Genomic DNA, 18,627 nt, shown 5'->3' on the forward strand with positions numbered 1-18,627 from the left:
ACAGGAAAAACAGAATATGCACACGTACAGGTGTACGTCTCTACACTCCCACCTGTTGTTAATGACAGACTTACGTTCGTAGAGAGAGCAAAGCCAGCTCATCCATTTGGCTGTAGTCAATAATTCTACACTTGTGAGTGTTCCCTGGCTTGAAGGCCTCAGGATTGAAGACGTTCTTAGAATCAGAGAGATGGCTGAGCTGCAAAGTACCAAGTAATTGAGGACAAGCCAGAGAGAACAGGTCTGAGCCAATGAGACCTTACAGCCCATAGAAAGGACTCAACAACACTTATCATGTACCATAAAAACAGTACTTTGATAGCCTGCTTAATTCTTCACACTAAAAAATTCCTCTTTACCGTCACAGAATCTCAGTAAGGTCAGAGAAAGTCTAGATCACAGGTCAGTCAACTGTGCCCAGTGCCTGTTTTTGTAAATAGAGGCCGTATTGGAATACAGCCATCCTGTCCATTTACATACTTTCTATGGCTACTTTCATGCCGTAACAACAGAGTGGAACAATTAGTACAGAGACCACAGGGCCCACAGCCTAAAGTATTTATGATCTAGCCCTTTAAGAAAAACTCTGCCGGGCCCTGGTCTGGATCCTAACTCATCCTTACACTTAACCACTGACCAGATAACAAAATATGGCAAGCTGGTTCTAAGGCATCCTAATAAAATGAACAGACATTGTTCTAATCACTATGAACAGGAATTAGAACTGCAATATCCAAAAATTTTAAACTAGCATCAAGGGATTTAAGAAGCAGAAATGGCTCCCTGTGATCCAAAAGTCCATCCAGTGGTAAGATCCCTGACTAAACAAAGAGGCCTCCTTACCCGGGCATAGGCCAGAACCCCATCCTTCAGCCTAAAGGTGGCCCCGGCCTTTTTGAAAAAGCCTTGGACAGGAACATCATTCAGCACCGCTCCAAGGTGTTGGCAAGAGAGTCGGGAGAGAGGACGTCCAGGCTGTAGGAAGATGGGGCGCAGGCTCAGGCGCACAACTCTGGTTCGAGGATGGATGCAGAGGATGCAGGCCTTCACCTAGACAAAGGAAGGGCACAGTGAGCAGGAGACACACAGGAGCACCACAGAGCAGACCTTCCAGGCATCAGCCTCTCCACATGCTAACCAGCTATGTAAGTACTCACATCCTTAGTATGTAAGTACTCAAACTGGCTTCAAGCAGCATGCAGAAAAGCCAAAATGTCCCATAAGAAGTATTTCTGACTAAATCAAAGCTTACTCAAGCCGGGTATGATGGCTCACACTGGTAATTCCAGCACTTTGGGACACCAAAGCTGGTGGAACACTTGAGCTCAGGAATTAAGAGACAAGCCTGGCACATAGTGAAACCCGGTCTCAACAAAAAATACAAAAATTAGGCTGGGGGCCATGGCTCACACCTGTAATCCCAGCACTTTAGGAGGCTGAGGCGGGCGGATCACTTGAGATCAGGAGTTTCAGACAGCCCAGTCAACATGGCGAAACTTCTTCTCTAATTAAAAAAAAAAAAATTAGGCCAGGCACAATGGCTTACACCTGTAATCCCAACATCTTGGGAGGCCAAGGCGGGCAGATCATGAGGTTAGTAGATCGAGACCATCCTGGCTAACACGTTCAAACCCCATCTCTACTAAAAGTACAAAAAAAATTAGCTGGGCGTGGTGGCATGTGCCTGTAATCCCAGCTACTCAGGAGGCTGAAGCAGGAGAATCGCTTGAACATAGGAAGCAGGGGTTGCAGTGAGCCGAGATCACGCCACTGCACTCCAGCCTGGGTGACAGAACGAGACTCTGTCTCAAAAATACAAAAAATAAATAAATAAATAAATAAATAAATAAATAAAAATTAGCTGGGCATGGTAGCACATGCCTATAATTCCAGCTATTCAGGAGGCTGAGTCACAAGAATCACTTTAACTGGGGAGGCAGAAGTTGCAGTGAGCCGAGATTGTGCCACTGCACTCCAGCCTCAGTGATGAAGTGAGACTCAGTCTCAAAAAAGAAAAAAACAAAATTAGCCAGGCATAGTGGCATGTGCCACTTTGGGGGCTGAGGCAGGAGAATCACCTGAGTGAGCCCAGGAGGTCAAGGCTGCAGTGAGTGACGATCGCGCCTGCGCTCCAGCCTGGGGGACAGAGTGAGACCCTATCTCAAGAAATAATAATAAAATAGATAAATAAATATTAGCCAGGAAGTTTACTCAAGGCCAGAAAACTATACACCAGATGTCCCCTCAACACCACAGAGCTAATATATCCATAATACAACAGAAACCATGTACTGGTGTCACTGCATCCAAGGCTCCTCTGAAACATGCCAGGAATCCTGATCTCATTACAAGATTAAAACTTGTAAAATGTTTCAACTCCTTACACAAATGATTATAGGGAGAAAAAATTACTAAAAAGAGGTTTAGGAAAATATTAACAGTATTATCCCTAGGTAGCAGAAAAATCCTGGTTTCACTTAAAAAAAAAATTATCAGCTGGGTTCAGTGGCTCAAGCCTGTAATCCCAGCACTTTAGGAGACCAAGGCAGGAGGATCATTTGAGCCAAGGTATTCAAGAATAGCCTGGGCAACCCAGCAAAACCCCATCTCTAAAAAAATTTTTAAAAATTAACTAGGCATGGTGGCATGCATCTGTAGTCCCAGCTACTCAGGAGGCTGAGGTGGGAGGATCGCCTGAATCCGTGAGGTTGAGGTTGCAATTAACTGTGATCCTGCCATTGTACTCCACTCTGGGCAATAGTGTGTAACCTTGTTTCAAAAAAAATAAGCAGGCAGGCGCAGTGGCTCACACCTGTAATCCCAGCACTTTCGGAGGCCAGGGCGGGTGGATCAAGAGGTCAGGAGTTCAAGATCAGCCTGGCCAAGATGGTGAAACCCCATCTCTACCAAAAATTCAAAAAAAAATTAGCCAGGCGTGATGATGGGAACCTGTAATCCCAGCTACCCAGGAGGCTTAGGCAGAGAATTGCTTGAACCCAGGAGGCAGAAGTTGCAGTGAGATGAGATCACACCACTGCACTCCAGCCTAGGTGACAGAGCAAGACTCCGTCTCAAAAAAATAATAAGTAAATAAACTCTCTATAGCATACATTACTATTTAAAAAAAGAAAAGTAAGAAATCATTTTAGAATTCTAAAAAATTCTGAATAACATGTATTAGGATTTTCTTCCGAAATATCCACGTTCATTGTAGAAATTTGAATATTTAAATACAAGCAGAGCCAGGTGTTGTGGCTCATACCTGTAATCACAGCACTTTGGGAGGCCAAGGTGGGAGAACTGCTTAAGCCGAGGAGTTCAAAACCAACCTGGGCAACATGACAAGACCTTGCCTCTACAAATTTTTTTTTGATTAGCCAGGCATCGTAGCATGCACCTGTGGTCCCAACTACTCTGAGGACTGAGGTGGGAGGATCAATTGAGGCCAGGAGGTTGAAGCTGCAGTGAGCCATGTTTGTGCCACTGAACTCCAACATGGGTGACAGAGTGAGACCCTGTCTAAAAAAGAAAAGAACACAAAAATCACCCAGAGTTCATCACTATTAACACTTGATTACATAATCTTCCAGTATTTTAACCAGAGGTACTCTTTAACATTTTTTTCAAAATTGGATCTGTACCACTCATAGAACTTTTAAAATCACCTTTCACTATTTAAAAGTATCTTACTCTCCTACATTATTCTTTTAAACTACTTTAAATCATAAAAACAAAAGATTAGGGCCGGGCGTGGTGGCTCATGCCTGTAATCCCAGCACTTTGGGAGGCCGAGGAGGGTGGATCATGAGGTCAAGAGATGAGACCATCCTGGCCCCGTCTCTACTAAAAATACAAAAAATTAGCTGGGCATGGTGGTCCGTGCCTGTAATCCCAGCTACTCAGGAGGCTGAGGCAGGAGAATTGCCTGAACCCAGGAGGCGGAGGTTGCAGTGAGCCGAGATCGCGCCATTGCACTCCAGCCTGGGTAACAAGAGCAAAACTCCGTCTCAGAAAAAACAAACAAACAAACAAAAAAAAAAGATTAATACTACCAAAGGGGAAAAAAAAATCAAACTATACGGAAGACTATAAAACTAAAAGTTGTCTTCTTCTCTAATCTGCTTCTTCTCTAATTTCAGTTAAGCCACTGGGAGTTTCTTACTTTCCTTCCATAACGCTTTTTTTTTTTTTTTGAGATGGAGTCTTTCTCTGTCACCTAGGCTAGAGTGCAGTGGCACAATCTCAGCTCACTGCAACTTCCGCCTCCTGGGTTCAAGGGATTCTCCTGCCTCACCTGTATATAGCTGGAACTATATACAGGCATACGCCACCACCTCCAGCTAATTTTTGTATTTTTAGTAGAGACAGGGTTTCACCACGTTGGCCAGGCTGGTCTTAAATTCCTGACCTCAAGTGCTCCGCCTCCCACAGTGTTGAGATTACAAGTGTGAGCCACTGTGCCTGGCCTCCATAACACTTTTCATTATTCCTTTCATCTCCTCTCTGCACACGTGTACACATGTAGTCCCAGGAGCTTCCTATAGCTAGCTGTGATCCTGGACAGCAAATAGGCCACAACTGCAATCAAGAAAATATAGGCTCAACATTTCTTACTGCCTGATTTGAGAAGTATGTTCCAGCTTTCTTGGGATCCAGGTGCATAAAGTCAACCACGCCTGTGAAGAATGTGAGGAAGTTTAGCGTAAGACCAAATGGAGTCACCTAGAAACAAACAGAACAAGTTGTGAAAAAACATTTATTTGAAAGAACCAGGAATGAGAGACACTGCTCACAGTAAACACTCAATGCCTTATTGTCCCTGCGTATCACTCCTCCCCCAGCCAACTCTTACCAATCTTTTCTTGCTATAAAACTAAATGGCAGAACAATTCCCGCAGTGACTGTTTCTGCTCACCTCCCCCTTCCAGCCTAAGAGAGGACATCAATCCTCCCCCTCTCTGGGAGTCTTCCATGGGATGGAAGGAGCTTTGTACGTGCATCCTTGGGGAACTGCCAGCCTGACAATTGGAATAGATTGTTACTAACTTAGATATCTGCCCAGTATAGGAAGGTAAAACTCAAATGCTTGCAAAAGGGAGATACAGACCACAAGCAAGCCAAGTCACCCTACAGAGCCACTAAAGAGCAAAAAGTGACAACCCCCTCAAAAAGACAGTGGTGAGGGAGATGAATGAAATCAGAAAACTAAGTCCTCTCTCCTATCTCCCCACAAAATACAAGACCTATTCTCCAGGAAAACTGTTACCAGAATAAAAAAACAGGAAGACTGCAAATTCTGAAAACATCAATTAAATTCTAAATATCATGTAAATACAGAGATATCCAGTCCCTTTCTCCTACTCATTCTCAGGCAGCCAGGCTTAGACCCTCTTGGGTGAAGATTGCCAGATTCTTTCTAGAGAAATCTAATATGCCAGAGAAGACCTGTACCGATCACATTAGGAGGCTGCCCAAATTAAACCTGCTAGTCCTATTCCTGACAGAAAAGTCAAAACAGTCAACAAGAGGCCAGGCATGGTGGCTCATGCTTGTAATCCTAGCACTCTGGGAGGCTGAGGCGGGTGGATCACCTGAGGTCAGGAGTTTGAGACCACCCTGGCCAACACAATGAAACCCTGTCTCTACAAAAATACAAAAATCAGCCAGGTGTGGTGGCCAGCATCTGTAGTCCTAGCTACTCGAGAAGCTAAGGCAGGAGAATAGCTTGAACCCAGACAGTGGAGGCTGCAGTGAGCCAAGATCACACCACTGCACTCTAGCCTGGGTGACAGAGCAAGACGCTGTCTCAAAAAAAATTTTTTAATTATAAAAATTTAAAAAACAGTCAACAATCTCACACAGGCACACAGACTTGCTCACAGTTTTTTAGCACCTCACTCACAATATGGCAATCTAAACAAAAACTTCACAGAGAATTGGAAGTTAAAGTTGAAAAGCTCTCCCAGGATGTTTCTGGATAATGTGCCACAATAAAACGAGGGAGAAAACCCAGAAAGAAGAATAGATGGGATCAAAGAAGGCTCCAGTACAGACAGAAGAGAGTGCAGAAGTGAAGTCCTAGGACACGAGCTATGCAGGAGCCCTACAGAGCAACTAGTCCATCCTAGAGCAGGAAGACATCAAAAGGGGTTCTAGGTGGGAGGAAAAAGCAACTGATAGTTTACCTGAAGGATTTGAAAGCATGCAGAATTGTAGTGAGAGGAAAATAAGTTGACGGTATAGGAAAAAATACTGATAGGAAGAGAATTTCACAAATGACAAAAACAAACCTGACTGTCAACTCCAGGGAAAAAAAGCTGTTCAAGAAAGTCATAGTAGGCTGGGCATGGTGGCTCACACCTATAATCCCAGCACTTTGGGAGGCCAAGGCAGGAGGCAGATCACTTGAGGTCAGGAGTTCAACACCACCCTGGTCAACATGGTGAAACCCCATCTCTACTAAAAATACAAAAATCAGCCAGGTGTGGTGGCACATGCCTGTAATCCCAGTTACTTAGGAGGCTGAGGCATGAAAATTGCTGAACCCAGGGCGGGGTGGGGGGCGGGTGGGCGGAGGTTGCAGTGAGCTGAGATCCTACCGTTGCACTCCAGCCTGGACAAAAGTAAAACTTTGTCTCAAAAAAAACCTTTTAATACCATTTGACCTTTTAGATCAGCACTGTCCAACAGAAATACAATGCTAGCCATATATGTAATTTTAAGTTTTCTAGCAGTCACATTTTAGAAACTACAAAGAAACAGCAGACATTTTAGTAATAGTTTTTTGGATACATTAGGTTAATAATATATCCAAAATATTATCTCAATATGTAGCACTGGCCACATCTGAAGTGCTCAATGGGCATATGTGACTAGTAGCTACCCTTATCAGATAGTAGTTTTAGACTATATACATGTAATACTTTAAAAATAATTATTTTTGGCCGGGCACAGTGGCTCATGCCTGTAATCCCAGCACTTTGGGAGGCCGAGGCAGGCAGATCACGAGGTCAGGAGTTCAAGACCAGCCTGGCCAACATAGAGAAACTCCGTCTTTATTCAAAATACAAAAAATTAGCTGAGTGTGGTGGCGGGCACCTGTAATCCCAGCTACTCAGGAGGCTGAAGCAGGAGAATCGCTTGAACTCAGGAGGCAGAGGTTGCAGTGAGCGGAGATCATGCCACTACACTCCAGCCTGGTGACAGAGCAAGACTCCGTCTCAAAAAAAAAAAGCAGCAGAAAAAAAAAGTAGTAGCAGCAATGAACAGCTTACCTTCTGTACCTGAGCTTTGACCACCAGTCCTGGTAGCAAGTTATTAAGGGTCCAGCTCTGCTCTTCAGTAGCAATGGCAGTAGAAACCTCCGAGTGACCAATAGAGAGATGCACAACTCCTCCGTTGCCTTTCACCTTTTCAATAATGCAGTTCAGGTACTGACCCACCTTTAGTTTAGCACCTGTAAGCCCAGCCCCAGACCCCAAAAGGAAAAATGTCTCCATGAAAAAGACTTTCAACATGGGCCCAAGAAATACCTGAAAAGACCCATGTCCTAACTGCCCAGTTAGCACTGATTACTCCCCATATTCCCAATCTCTAAGGGGCCAACTATAGAAAGGAAATGAAGTTACCATAATTGATGTGGAATTCAATTACCCCACAAAAATATTAAAATCTCAACAAGCCAGGAGATTGCTGGTTCAGAAGCCATGGGGGCCCAAATTGCAGTGGAATCTTCCAGGTTAGAAAAACTGACACTGTTCCATCAGATCTTAATGAGACCCTGCCACTCACTGGCCCTGCATCCATCTTCCCTTTCCTATTACTAGGATTAAGTGCTGATTTTACCAAAGCCACAGCACCTTCAGGGTCACCATTCTGTCATGTTACTCATCAAAGTGGCACTTAAATGTAATCCCCACATGCACCACCTCACTATCACGTACTGGCCCCTTTTGTTGCCCTCACCTTTGTTCTTCTGTCGGATGTACTCCTGGGCTTTCAGCAGTGGCAGAAAAGCTCTGGTCCCATCAACACCAATGTCCACTAGGTAGCCATGATCTTCCAGGCTGGACACAGTACCTGTAAGTAGCTAGGGGAAGAGAACATAGTCCCAAAAGTTCCAAGTCAAAGGTAATGGGACACACAACAAACATCCAAACTTGAATGTTCCTGCCACTAAGCTCACACTCTGCCATCATCATCCCACCCCACATTCAACTTTAAAACACAATCCCACCAGACAGCAGACATCAAACTCAATACTCCCAGGCTTGAAGGATCTGATGGTTGCCAGGCAGTGAGGAAAGTTAAACACAGCTGAATGATGGAACAATAGAGAAGAGTCTCTTGCCTCCATTGCTTTCAAAAGACAGTAAACTTTCGGCCAGATACGGTAGCTCACATCTATAATCCCAGCATTTTGGAAGGCCAAGGCAGGCAGATCACTTGAGGTCATGAGTTTGAGACCAGTCTGGCTAACATGGTGAAATCCCATCTCTACTAAAAATACAAAAATTAGCTGGGCATGGCACCTGCAATCCCTGCCTCAGGAGGCTGAGGCAGAATTGCTTAAACCCAGGAGGCGGAGGTGGCAGTGAACTGAGATCATGCCACTGTACTCCAGCCTAGGTAACAGAGTGAGATCGTCTCAAAAAACAAAAAAAAGAATATAGCAGATTTTTACATTATGCAAAGAGAGAGAAACTGCAAGACCCTGCAAGGGCACTCCCAGAGCCAGGACTACTGAGAGAATCCAGTACTACCCTTCTAGCTGTTATAGTATGTCTCTTCTGAGCACCTCCAAGATATTAAAAAAAGTACTGCTGGCCGGGCACAGTGGCTCATGCCTGTAACCTCAGCACTTTAGAAAGCCAAGATAGGTGAAGCACCTAAGGTCAGGAGTTCAAAAATCAGCCTGGAAAACACGGGGAAACCTTGTCTCTACTAAAAATACAAAAATTAGCTGGGTGTGGTGACACGCACCAGTAATCTCAGCTACTAGGGAGACTGAGGCAGGAGAATCGCTTGAACCCAGGAGGTGGAGACTGTAGTGAGCCAAGATCACACCATTGTACTCCAGCCTGGATGACAGAGCAAGATTCCGCCTCAAAAAAAAAAAAAAAAAACAACAAAACTGCCAACCTCCTTTACATTACATGGGAAGAAGTGTGGCTCTGAAACTTGCTAACTATTTGGTCTTTGGTAAGTCACTTAAACCTTTCTGAGTCCATTTTTTCAAATGTACAAGGAATAGTATCTACCTGCCATACAGGGTTGCTGTGAAAATTACATCAAAGTGCCCAAAACGTCACTTGCCGAATAGTAGGCTCTTGACACTTGTCAATTTCCTACAACTTAACTTACTTTTATTCCCTTTTTATCCAACTAAATCCCACCAAACTTTCTAGGTCTTTCCTAAATCATACTGCTTCTAACACATTGCAAGATCATACTGATCTCCATTCTCTTAATTACAAGAGTACTTATATTATCTATATGAGTGTAAGTTTACCCTTTTGTGCCTACTAGACTTGGAGGCTCTGAGCCAGGACTAACATCTCCCGAATCTCCACAGGATTGAACATAAAGTAGTGAGATATCCAGTAATACAGGTGGATAGACTAACTTTGCTGACTACCCTGTCTCTTGCTCTCAGAGAGCAGCTCTCAAGCATTATATATAAATGCCAGAAGCCTTTGTAAAAGACCAAATCTGCAAGGAAATTTCAGTAAGTAAGGCACTATGAGCAACTCCTTCTTACCAACACCAAGTCCACCGCTAAGGCTTCCCAGAGGCATTTTTCCTTGCTACCAGTGAAATTTGGACTTGCTTTCTCTTTTCTCTTCTCCAATGTAATGATTAGGTTCAAGTCTTCGAGGTCCATTAAATACCCAATGAACCCAAGAGAACTTCCTTCCAGAAAAAGACCCACTCCTATGTGTAACAGTTAAGCTGAAAGTAAAAGGTGGCCTAGACCATGCTCCCTAGGAGGCAGGGAGAAGGCACATTGCCCACTCTTTCTCCCTGACCCTAGATACCTACCATGCCAGGCTTCAGGGCCTCAGCACTCAGTACTCTGTTGACATTTTTGGGGTTCAGAGACAGCTTGACACTCTTCCTGCCCCTCTCTGTGATGCCCAGACTGCTCACCACACATCTCACCAGCATTCCAGGTGAGAAAAGTTCAGGCAAATGGAGTAAGTCCTGCATAACACAAATGAGAAAGATCTGATACACACCCTTCTCCTGAACCAAAAATCTCACCCAGCCTTGGCTCAGGGACTTCTCATCCTCAGACCCCAAAGAACCCAAAAGATGGGTGAGGAATAACCACCCATCCACAAAAGAAGATGGATCTGTGGCCAAGTCACAGTCTTGAATTTAGCATAAGGCCTTCAAATATTTCCACATAACCGGCATGTAAAATGACTTGTCAAAAGAATTGTCTACACTTACTGCCTCTACTTCATCTTTTACTCACTCTTCAGCTCACTGCAGTCTGCTTTCCACCCCCTCACTCCACCACTTTATCTCCCCAGAGAGTCGCCAATGAGCTCCATATCGCTAAATCCAGTGGTCTGTTTTGCAGTCCACTAAAAAGTACTTGAGGGTCAGGCGCAGTGGCTCAGGCCTGTAATCACAGCACTTTGGGAGGCCGAGGTGGGCAGACCATCTGAGGTCAGGAGTTTGAGACCAGCCTGGCCAACATGATGAAACCCTATCTCTACCAAAAATACAAAAATTAGCTGGGTGTGGTGACCTGAGCCTGTAATCCCAGCTACTTGAGAGGCTGAGGCAAGAGAATCGCTGGAACCTGGGAGATGAAGGTTGCAGTGAGCTGAGATTGTGTCACTGCACTCCAGCCTGGGTGACACAGTGAGACTCTGTCTCAAAAAATGAAAAATCATTATCACCTCTCCCAATCCAGGTCCCCTTTAGGGTTTCCTATCTCAGGATGTCATGACCAAGCATCAAATCATGCACAACAGAAACCTAGAACTCAGCCCTGACACCTCTATCTGCCCCACCACCCATATAGAATCTATCTCCAAGCAATGACTTTGTCTCCTCAGTCCTCAGGAAATCCTGAACTCAGGTCACCATCAATCTCAGGACATGAACGACTATAAGAGCCTCCTAACTTGTCTCTAAGCAACTTCTCAAGCCTCTTCAATCTACACACTATGCTGTCTATGTGTCACCTACCCCAACAAGAACATTTCAAGGACTTCCCATTGATTATAGAATTTAAAAACAATCCTTAAAGATGGTCTGCAAGGCTGCATATGCCCTGGCCCCCATTCAGCTCTCCAGCCCATCTCACATCATGCTATCCCTTGCTCTCCCTACCTAGTCATATTAGCCTCCTCTCTTGTTATATATCACATTGCTCTGCCTGAACGCCTTTCCTTCTTTATCTAGTGAACCCTCACTCTTTAGATCTCAGTTTAAGCATTCCTTCCTCAACAAAGTCTTCCAGGCTCCCAGACTTAGTTGAAAATTTCTTTATGATAAATTCTCATGGCACCTTGTACCTTTCCTTCTTAGCACCTGGCAAAGTTGTAATTTTAAATCTATTTGTGTTCCACTTATTTTCAGTAACAGCTTCATCCGGATTTCCCTTACCTTCAGAGGTTGATCTTGTGTCACCTGCTCGTTCAACTTTTTGGTATAGGCATCAGAGATTTCAGTGACTTGCACAAACCCCTGGAGGCCATTGGGGAGACTAATCACCAGTTCCAGTTCATTCACCTCTTTCACGCAACCCAAAATCCGCATTCCCTCACACAGGGACTAGAAGAGAAAAAGTGAAGTGTGTACAATAAGGATGGGAACAACAATAGGGAAGGTTGGAAGGTCTGACTTCTAGTCTCAATTTAAAAGCTATAGGGCTGAGCACAGTGGCTTACGCCTATAATTCCAGTACTTTGGGTGGTCAAGGCAGGAGGACTGCTTGAGCTCAGGAATTCGAGACTAGCCTGGACAACACAGTTTCTACAAAAAAAAAAAAAAAAATTAGCCAGGCATAGTGGTGCACGCCTATAGCTGCAGGTATTCTGAGGTGATTGGATCGCTTGAGCTAGGAGGTTGAGTCTGCAGTGAGCCGTGATCATACTGCTGTACACCATCCTTGGCAACAAAGTGAGACCCTATCTCAAAAAATAAAAATTAAAAATAGGCCAGGCCCAGTGGCTCACGCCTTTAATCCCAGCACTTTGGGAGGCCAAGGCAGGTGGATTACCGGAGGTCAGGAGTTCGAGAACAGCCTGGCCAACACGGCAAAACCCGGTCTTTACTAAAAATACAAAAATTAGCCAGGCATGGTGGCACATGCCTGTAATTCCAGCTTCTCAGGAGGCTGAGGCAGGGGGATTGCTCGAACTCAGGAGGCAGAGGTTGCAGTGAGCTGAGATCATGCCACTGCACTCCAGCCTAGGCAACAAGAGAGAAACTCTGTCTCAAAAAAATAAATAAATAAAAATAAATACACATGTGTTCATATCAGTGCACGTCTCAAATATCTGACCGAAGGATTGTAAAAGGTCTAGATTATACAACAGTGTAAACAGCACTGGGATACTGGAGGACACCTTTGCCTTTTACATTATTCTGAGCAACTCAAAAACTCAAATGCCTCACAGACAACACAACGAAGGAAGCCAGCTAGTGGAGATAATGGCAGTCTGGAGTGACCATGCCAGATCTAAAGGGCACAACCACTACTCAGCTCCTTGTCATTTATAAACATGAGGGAACACGGGCCTTGTGCTATTAGTGCTTTCGAATTTTTACAGGAAGCCAGAAATCACATTTTCATGTAAAATTTTTAGTTTTCTAATGTTAGCACCAAGTCTAACAATTTTTTTTAAAGTATATAGGACAAAATATTGAATCAGAATCTGGCCAAATCTACATGTTCCCCTTCAAAATTATTTGACTTCTTCTCTTTTTGACAACTAACATATATTGGTGTTACCATCTAAATAAAAATGTATGGAACACAGTAAGACCACTCCCAATTCTTGCAGATGGGTTTCACATCTATGAAATGAATGGGTAGGATTAGAATGACTGCTAAAGTTACTGTCAGTTCTAACCTCTGAATATATCAAAACACAAGTCCTGTGAGGACACAAGCAAGCCCATGGCAGCTTTAAAAGAAAAAAAGGGGGTAGGCACAATGGGTCACACCTATAATCCTAACACTTTGGGAGGCCAAGATAGGAGGATTGCTTGAGCACAGGAGCTCTAGACCAGTCTGGGCAAAATAGCAAGATCCAAGCTTTACAAAAGATTTAAAAATTAGCTGGGCATGGTGGCGCGCACCTGTAGTCCCAGCTGCTTGGGAGGCTGAGGCAGAAGAATCGCTTGAACCCAGGAGGCGGAGGCTGCAGTGAGCCGAGATCACGCCATTGCACGTCAGCCTGGGTAACAAGAGCGAAACTCCGTCTCAAAAAAAAAAAATTTAAAAATTAGCTGGGCATGGCAACACACACCTGTAGTAGTCCCAGCTGCTCAGGGGAGGCTGAAGCAGGAGGATTGCTTGAGCCCAGGAACTGAAGGCTAAAGTGAGCTATGATCATGCCACTGCATTCCAGCCTGAGCAACAGAATCAGGTCTGTGTCTAGAAAATAATAAATAAATAAAAAGGAATAAAAAAAGATTCCTGGCATCGGTTAGCCACTGAAGGAAATCATGCTCAGTCCTTAGCAAAAATTCCAAGAATCTCTACAGGTACACACATGAAATATAATATATTAAGAGGAAAATGGAATTAAGAGAAAAAAGAAGAAGAAAAAAAAACACACACAAACTTAAGCAACAAGGTCGTTTGTTTAAAGGAAAGCCAAACTTTAACAAACCTCAACACTAAGGATTTCAAACTTCTCTCTTGCAGACTTGCTGCTTTCTCTCTTTTCGATTTTCAACTTTTTTGTTTTTGCTGGCACCTTCTGGCTCTTTTTCCTTTTGGTGAAGCCCTCTTCAGTAGAAATCTAGAAGAGTTGGGGGAACCCACAAAGACCCAAAAGAATAAGAAGCAATCTGACTTTTCCCTTCTATTTCAGGTCATCTGTCACCTTGGTTGTTACTCCTTCACTCCACCCTACCCCATCCCACTCCCAATTGTTCCTTTAATCCTTGCTTTAAAAAAAAAGAAAAAAAGGCCAGGCACGGTGGCTCACGCTTGCAATCCCAGCACTTTGGGAGGCCGAGGTGGGTGAATCACGAGGTCGAGCTATCGAGACTATCCTGGCCAACATGGTGAAACCCCGTCTCTACTAAAAACACAAAAATTAGCTGGGTGCGGTGGCAGGCGCCTATAATCCCAGCTACTTGGGAGATTGAGGCAGGAGAATGACTTGAACCTTGGAGGTGGAGGTTGCAGTGAGCTGAGATCGCGCCACTGCACTCCAGCCTGGGCGACAGAGTGAGACTCTGTCTCGAAAAAAAAAAAAAAAATTGGGTTGCCAATGCTCCCTCTGCCCAAGGTCTGAAAAGCCTCCTTCATGTTCCCAAAGTCTCTTCTTTCTTGTGTTCTTCCTCTCTTGACTGGGATGAACACTGGGGTTCCCCAGTTTGAGGAGCATTGCAGAACAGTGAACGAAAATGGGCACTGGAGTCACGCAGACCCAAGTAAAACTCTCATCTTTTCCACCATAACAAGCTATGTGGTTTCTGCTAAATTATATAAAGGCCAGGCACAGTGGCTTATGCCCGTAATCTCAGCATTTTGCGAGGCCGAAGCAGGCAGATTACTTGAGATTAGGAGTTCAAGATCAGCCTGGCCAACAGGCTGTATTTTTTTTCCACTAAAAATACAAAAAAATTTAGCTGGCTGTGGCAGCGTGCACCTGTAGTCCCAGGTACTCAAGAGGCTGATGCAGGAGAATCACTCGAACTCAGAAGGCAGAGGTTGCAGTGAGCTGAGATCACAACACTGCATTCTGGCCTGGGCAACAGAGCAAGACACTGTTCCTCATCATGGAATTGTGATCACTGCTTCATAGTACAGTTGAAAAGATTACACAATATAAACCTAAAGCCACACACTCAAATGTTGTCCCTTTCCCCAAGCATTTGGAGCACAGGCTAGTCTAGGTGAGACTATGAAGTCTAATGCAAAATCCGACCATTACTTGTGGCAAAGAACCCATGTAAAAATGCAATGATCAGGCTGGGCATGGTGGCTCAGGCCTGTAATCCCAGCACTTTGGGAGGCCGAAGCAGGTGAATCACCTGAGCTCAGGAGTTCAAGATCACCCAGGGCAACATGGTGAAACCCCGTCATTACTAAAAATACAAAAAAAAATTAAGCGGGTGTGGTGATGTGCACCTGTAGTCCCAGCTACTTGGGAGGCTGAGGCAAGAGAATCACTTGAGCCCCAGGGGCAACGGCTGCAGTGAGCCAAGATCGCGCCACTGCACACCAGCTTGGGCCAGAGTGAGACTCTGTCTCGAAAAAGAAATGCAATGATCAGTCGGGCACAGTGGAAATGCCTGTTGTTCCAGCTACTTGGGAGGCTAAGGCGGGAGGATCGACTGAGCCCAGGAGTTTAAGTCCAGCCTGGGTAACACAGTGAAACATTGTCTCTCCTCATCTCATCTCTCTGGAAGAAAAAAAAACAACATCGGCTGGGCACAGTGGCTCACACCTGTAATCCCAGCTCTTTGGGAGGCTGAGGTGGGCAGATTATATGAGGTCAGGAGTTTCAGACCAGGCTGGCCAACAACGTGAAACCCCACCTCTAACAAAAATACAAAAATTAGCCCGGCATCGTAGCAAGCGCCTGTAATCCCAGCTACTCACTCTTGTCACTGCACTCCAGCATGGGCAAGAGTGAGATTCCACCTCAAAAACAAAAACAAAAACAAAAACAGCTTCCTCTCCATCCTTAATCAACATGGCACAGGCTGGGAGTGGTGGCTCACGCCTGCAATCCCAACACTTTGGGAGGCCAAGCCGGGTGGATCACCTGAGATCAGGAGATCAAGACCTTCCTGGCCAAGATGGTAAAACCCCCGTCTCTATTAAAAATACAAAAATTGGCTGGGCGTGGTGGCACATGCCTGTAGTCCCAGCTATTTGGGAGGCTGAGGCAGAAGAATCGATTGAACCCAGGAGACAGGAGACAGAGGTTGCAGTGAGCTGAGATGAAGCCACTGCACTCCAGCCTGGGTGACAGAGCAAGACTCTGTTTCCAAAAAAAAAAAACATGGCACAGAATCCCTAAGAACAAGGAACAACAGCACTTTATTTTGTTTGTTTTGTTTTTTGAGACACAGACTTGCCCAGGCTGGAGTGTAGTACTGAAATCTCTGCCTAGTCAGTTCAAGCACTTCTCATGCCTCAGCCTCCCGAGTAGTTAGGACTAGGACTACAGGCTTGCACCACAAAGTCCAACTAGTTTTTGTATTAGTATTAGTATGGATGGGGTTTCACCATGTTGGCCAGGCTGGTCTTGACTCCCAGCCTCAAGTGATCTGCCTGCCTTGGTTTCCCAAACTGTTAGATTACAGGCATGAGCTACCACGCCAAGCCAACAAGAGTACTTTAAACTCTACTATTAAATGCCAAGCTTCAAAAGATGTAGCCTTGTGGTGGCATGGCCTCTCTAAATGAGTTAAATTTATAGAAGTAGACTTCAATGCAAAAAAAAGTCTAGAAAATAACACATTCTCAAATAAGGCTCATTTTTCACAAGACACTAGAGTGAAAGTTTCCAGTGAGTGTCACCACACAAGCATACTACTTACATCAAATAAGTTGTCTTGTTCAACTGACTGCTGGAAAGCTTTCTCTGGTTTGTGGATCTTTCTTGTACCCCCTCGGGGAAAACTTTCTTCCAGTGTTGCCATGTTTGGGTCTCCTAAAAACAATGCAAAGGAAAATGGTGATATGTTGTCTTGGTAGCAGATTTCAGAAAGGTGTGATCAATGAGCAAGAGAAAGAATGTTCCAGCAATATGCTACACAACATTCAGGACTACAACACAGATGATTTAGATGTCAGGCCAGGGATAATCCATAGGTCCTCTTTCCAATGGTCTCTGCTTCAAAACCACAAGTCCACCCACCTTCTTCCAGAAAAGTAAGTTATAGATTCAATGCAGCACTCACTAAGCAGCTACAGTTAAGTCAGAGATACACTGTAGCTCTATAGAGGAATATATAATCCTCTACCTTCAAAGAACATGCACACTTTTTAGAAGACAAAACAATTATGCAAGTAATTTAAAATGCAAATAAACCATCACAAAGATATAGGAAGGGATAAGGCTTCAGTAAAGGAGGCAAGCTTCAAAAAGATCCTTTTAAGTTGAAGGGTAAAAGATGAACAGAAGCTTGACAGGTAGAAAGGGAATGTGAGAAAAGGCGTGGAATAGGAAAAGCCTATTATTTCAATAAACACCATCAATTTCCCTATCAAAGAGCCTATTATTTCAATAAACACCAGCAATTTCCCTATCAAAGAACTGCTCAAAGGCTCGCTATTGTCTCTGAAGAATTATTCAACTAGACCACTAGGAGATTAAAGCATAAAAATTGAAGTTAAATTTTAAAGGAAGCTGGGCACAGTAGCTCACATCTGTAATCCTAGCACTTCAGGCAACCGAAGCAGGCAGATCATCTGAGGTCAGGAGTTTGAGACCAGCCTGACCAACATGGAGAAACCCTGTCTCTACCAAAAATGCAAAAAATAAGCCGGGTGTGGAGGTGTGCGCCTAGTACCAGCTACTCAGGAGGCTGAATCGGGAGAATTGCTTGAGGCTGGGAGGCAGAGGTTGCAGTGAAGCAAGATCCGGCCACTGCACTCCAACCTGGGAGACAGAGCGAGACTCTGTTTTAAAAAATTAAAGGTGAAGTTGGGCTTCTTTGTGGAAGACCTTGAATTAGATATGGTTAGTTTACTTTGGCAAGAGTCAGAGACTTAAGCAGGGAAAGCGACAGAACAGTAAGCAAGAAAAATACACGGCAGACTATAGATTGGACATGAAGAGAGGCAGTACTGAAAGCAAGGAAATTCAGTAGAAGGATTCAAATGCATTGTTAAAAAGGATTCAAATGCAGTACAACAGAGAAACCATGAGAACCAGAACTGGGTATAAGTGAAAACAGAGGACAGGAGACGTTGGTTCTGAGAGACAATTGGCAATAAGAATCTAGAAGGACTTGAGACTAGAGAAGTGATGACCTGATGGGGCCAAGGATATGGAATTAGGGATGGGTGTATGATTCAAAGAAACAAGAAAGTTCAGGGAGTCTAGGTTGCTGGGAATTTCACCCTTAATATCATTTCGCACAAGGGGAAACTGAGGCTCCAAAAAGGAAGGCGATTCAGGGGCACAGAAATGACTTAAGCTACTTTCTGAACACAAAGCCTGGGGTTACACGGGCTGCTAGAACAGCCGGCTTCCAAGCGGAGCTCAGGTGGCCGAACCACACTCATATAGCGGATGCCTAACAGGGACCCAGGCCTGGGACAGACCTGACAGCCATGAGGTTTCCTCCCTTGTCGTCTCTTTTACTCACCAGTAGCTCGCGCCGCTGTAATCACACACGCGGAGATCAAGACACTGAGAGCTCAGTGCAACTCTTCCGGAAGTATGGGCGGGCGCAACACCCTAC

General features: G+C 44.6%; 1 protein-coding gene across 4 annotated transcripts in view; it reads right to left on the reverse strand.

The window, feature by feature from the left end:
- Nucleotides 1-18,611, reverse strand: part of PDCD11 (programmed cell death 11) — a 54,352-nt gene extending 35,741 nt beyond the window's left edge. For 3 of the 4 annotated variants that reach the window (XM_021673000.2, XM_021672999.2, XM_021672998.2), the window contains exons 1-10: nucleotides 18,532-18,611; nucleotides 16,756-16,868; nucleotides 13,863-13,994; nucleotides 11,626-11,793; nucleotides 10,042-10,203; nucleotides 7,966-8,089; nucleotides 7,275-7,456; nucleotides 4,615-4,722; nucleotides 844-1,050; nucleotides 75-199 (exon numbers count right to left, since the gene is read on the reverse strand). In XM_021673000.2, coding sequence (XP_021528675.1) covers nucleotides 75-199; nucleotides 844-1,050; nucleotides 4,615-4,722; nucleotides 7,275-7,456; nucleotides 7,966-8,089; nucleotides 10,042-10,203; nucleotides 11,626-11,793; nucleotides 13,863-13,994; nucleotides 16,756-16,857 — 1,310 coding nt within the window. In that variant the 5' untranslated portion in view covers nucleotides 16,858-16,868; nucleotides 18,532-18,611. Of the gene's footprint in view, nucleotides 1-74; nucleotides 200-843; nucleotides 1,051-4,614; nucleotides 4,723-7,274; nucleotides 7,457-7,965; nucleotides 8,090-10,041; nucleotides 10,204-11,625; nucleotides 11,794-13,862; nucleotides 13,995-16,755; nucleotides 16,869-18,531 lie in introns of those variants that run through there. The other variant, XM_064373912.1, reaches the window with a different exon arrangement.
- Between the last annotated feature and the right edge of the window lie 16 nt (nucleotides 18,612-18,627).

Source organism: Aotus nancymaae, unplaced genomic scaffold (genome assembly GCF_030222135.1).
Source record: "Aotus nancymaae isolate 86718 unplaced genomic scaffold, 86718_ANA_hifiasm-v0.15.2.pri h1tg000010l, whole genome shotgun sequence".
Lineage (NCBI taxonomy): Eukaryota > Metazoa > Chordata > Mammalia > Primates > Aotidae > Aotus > Aotus nancymaae.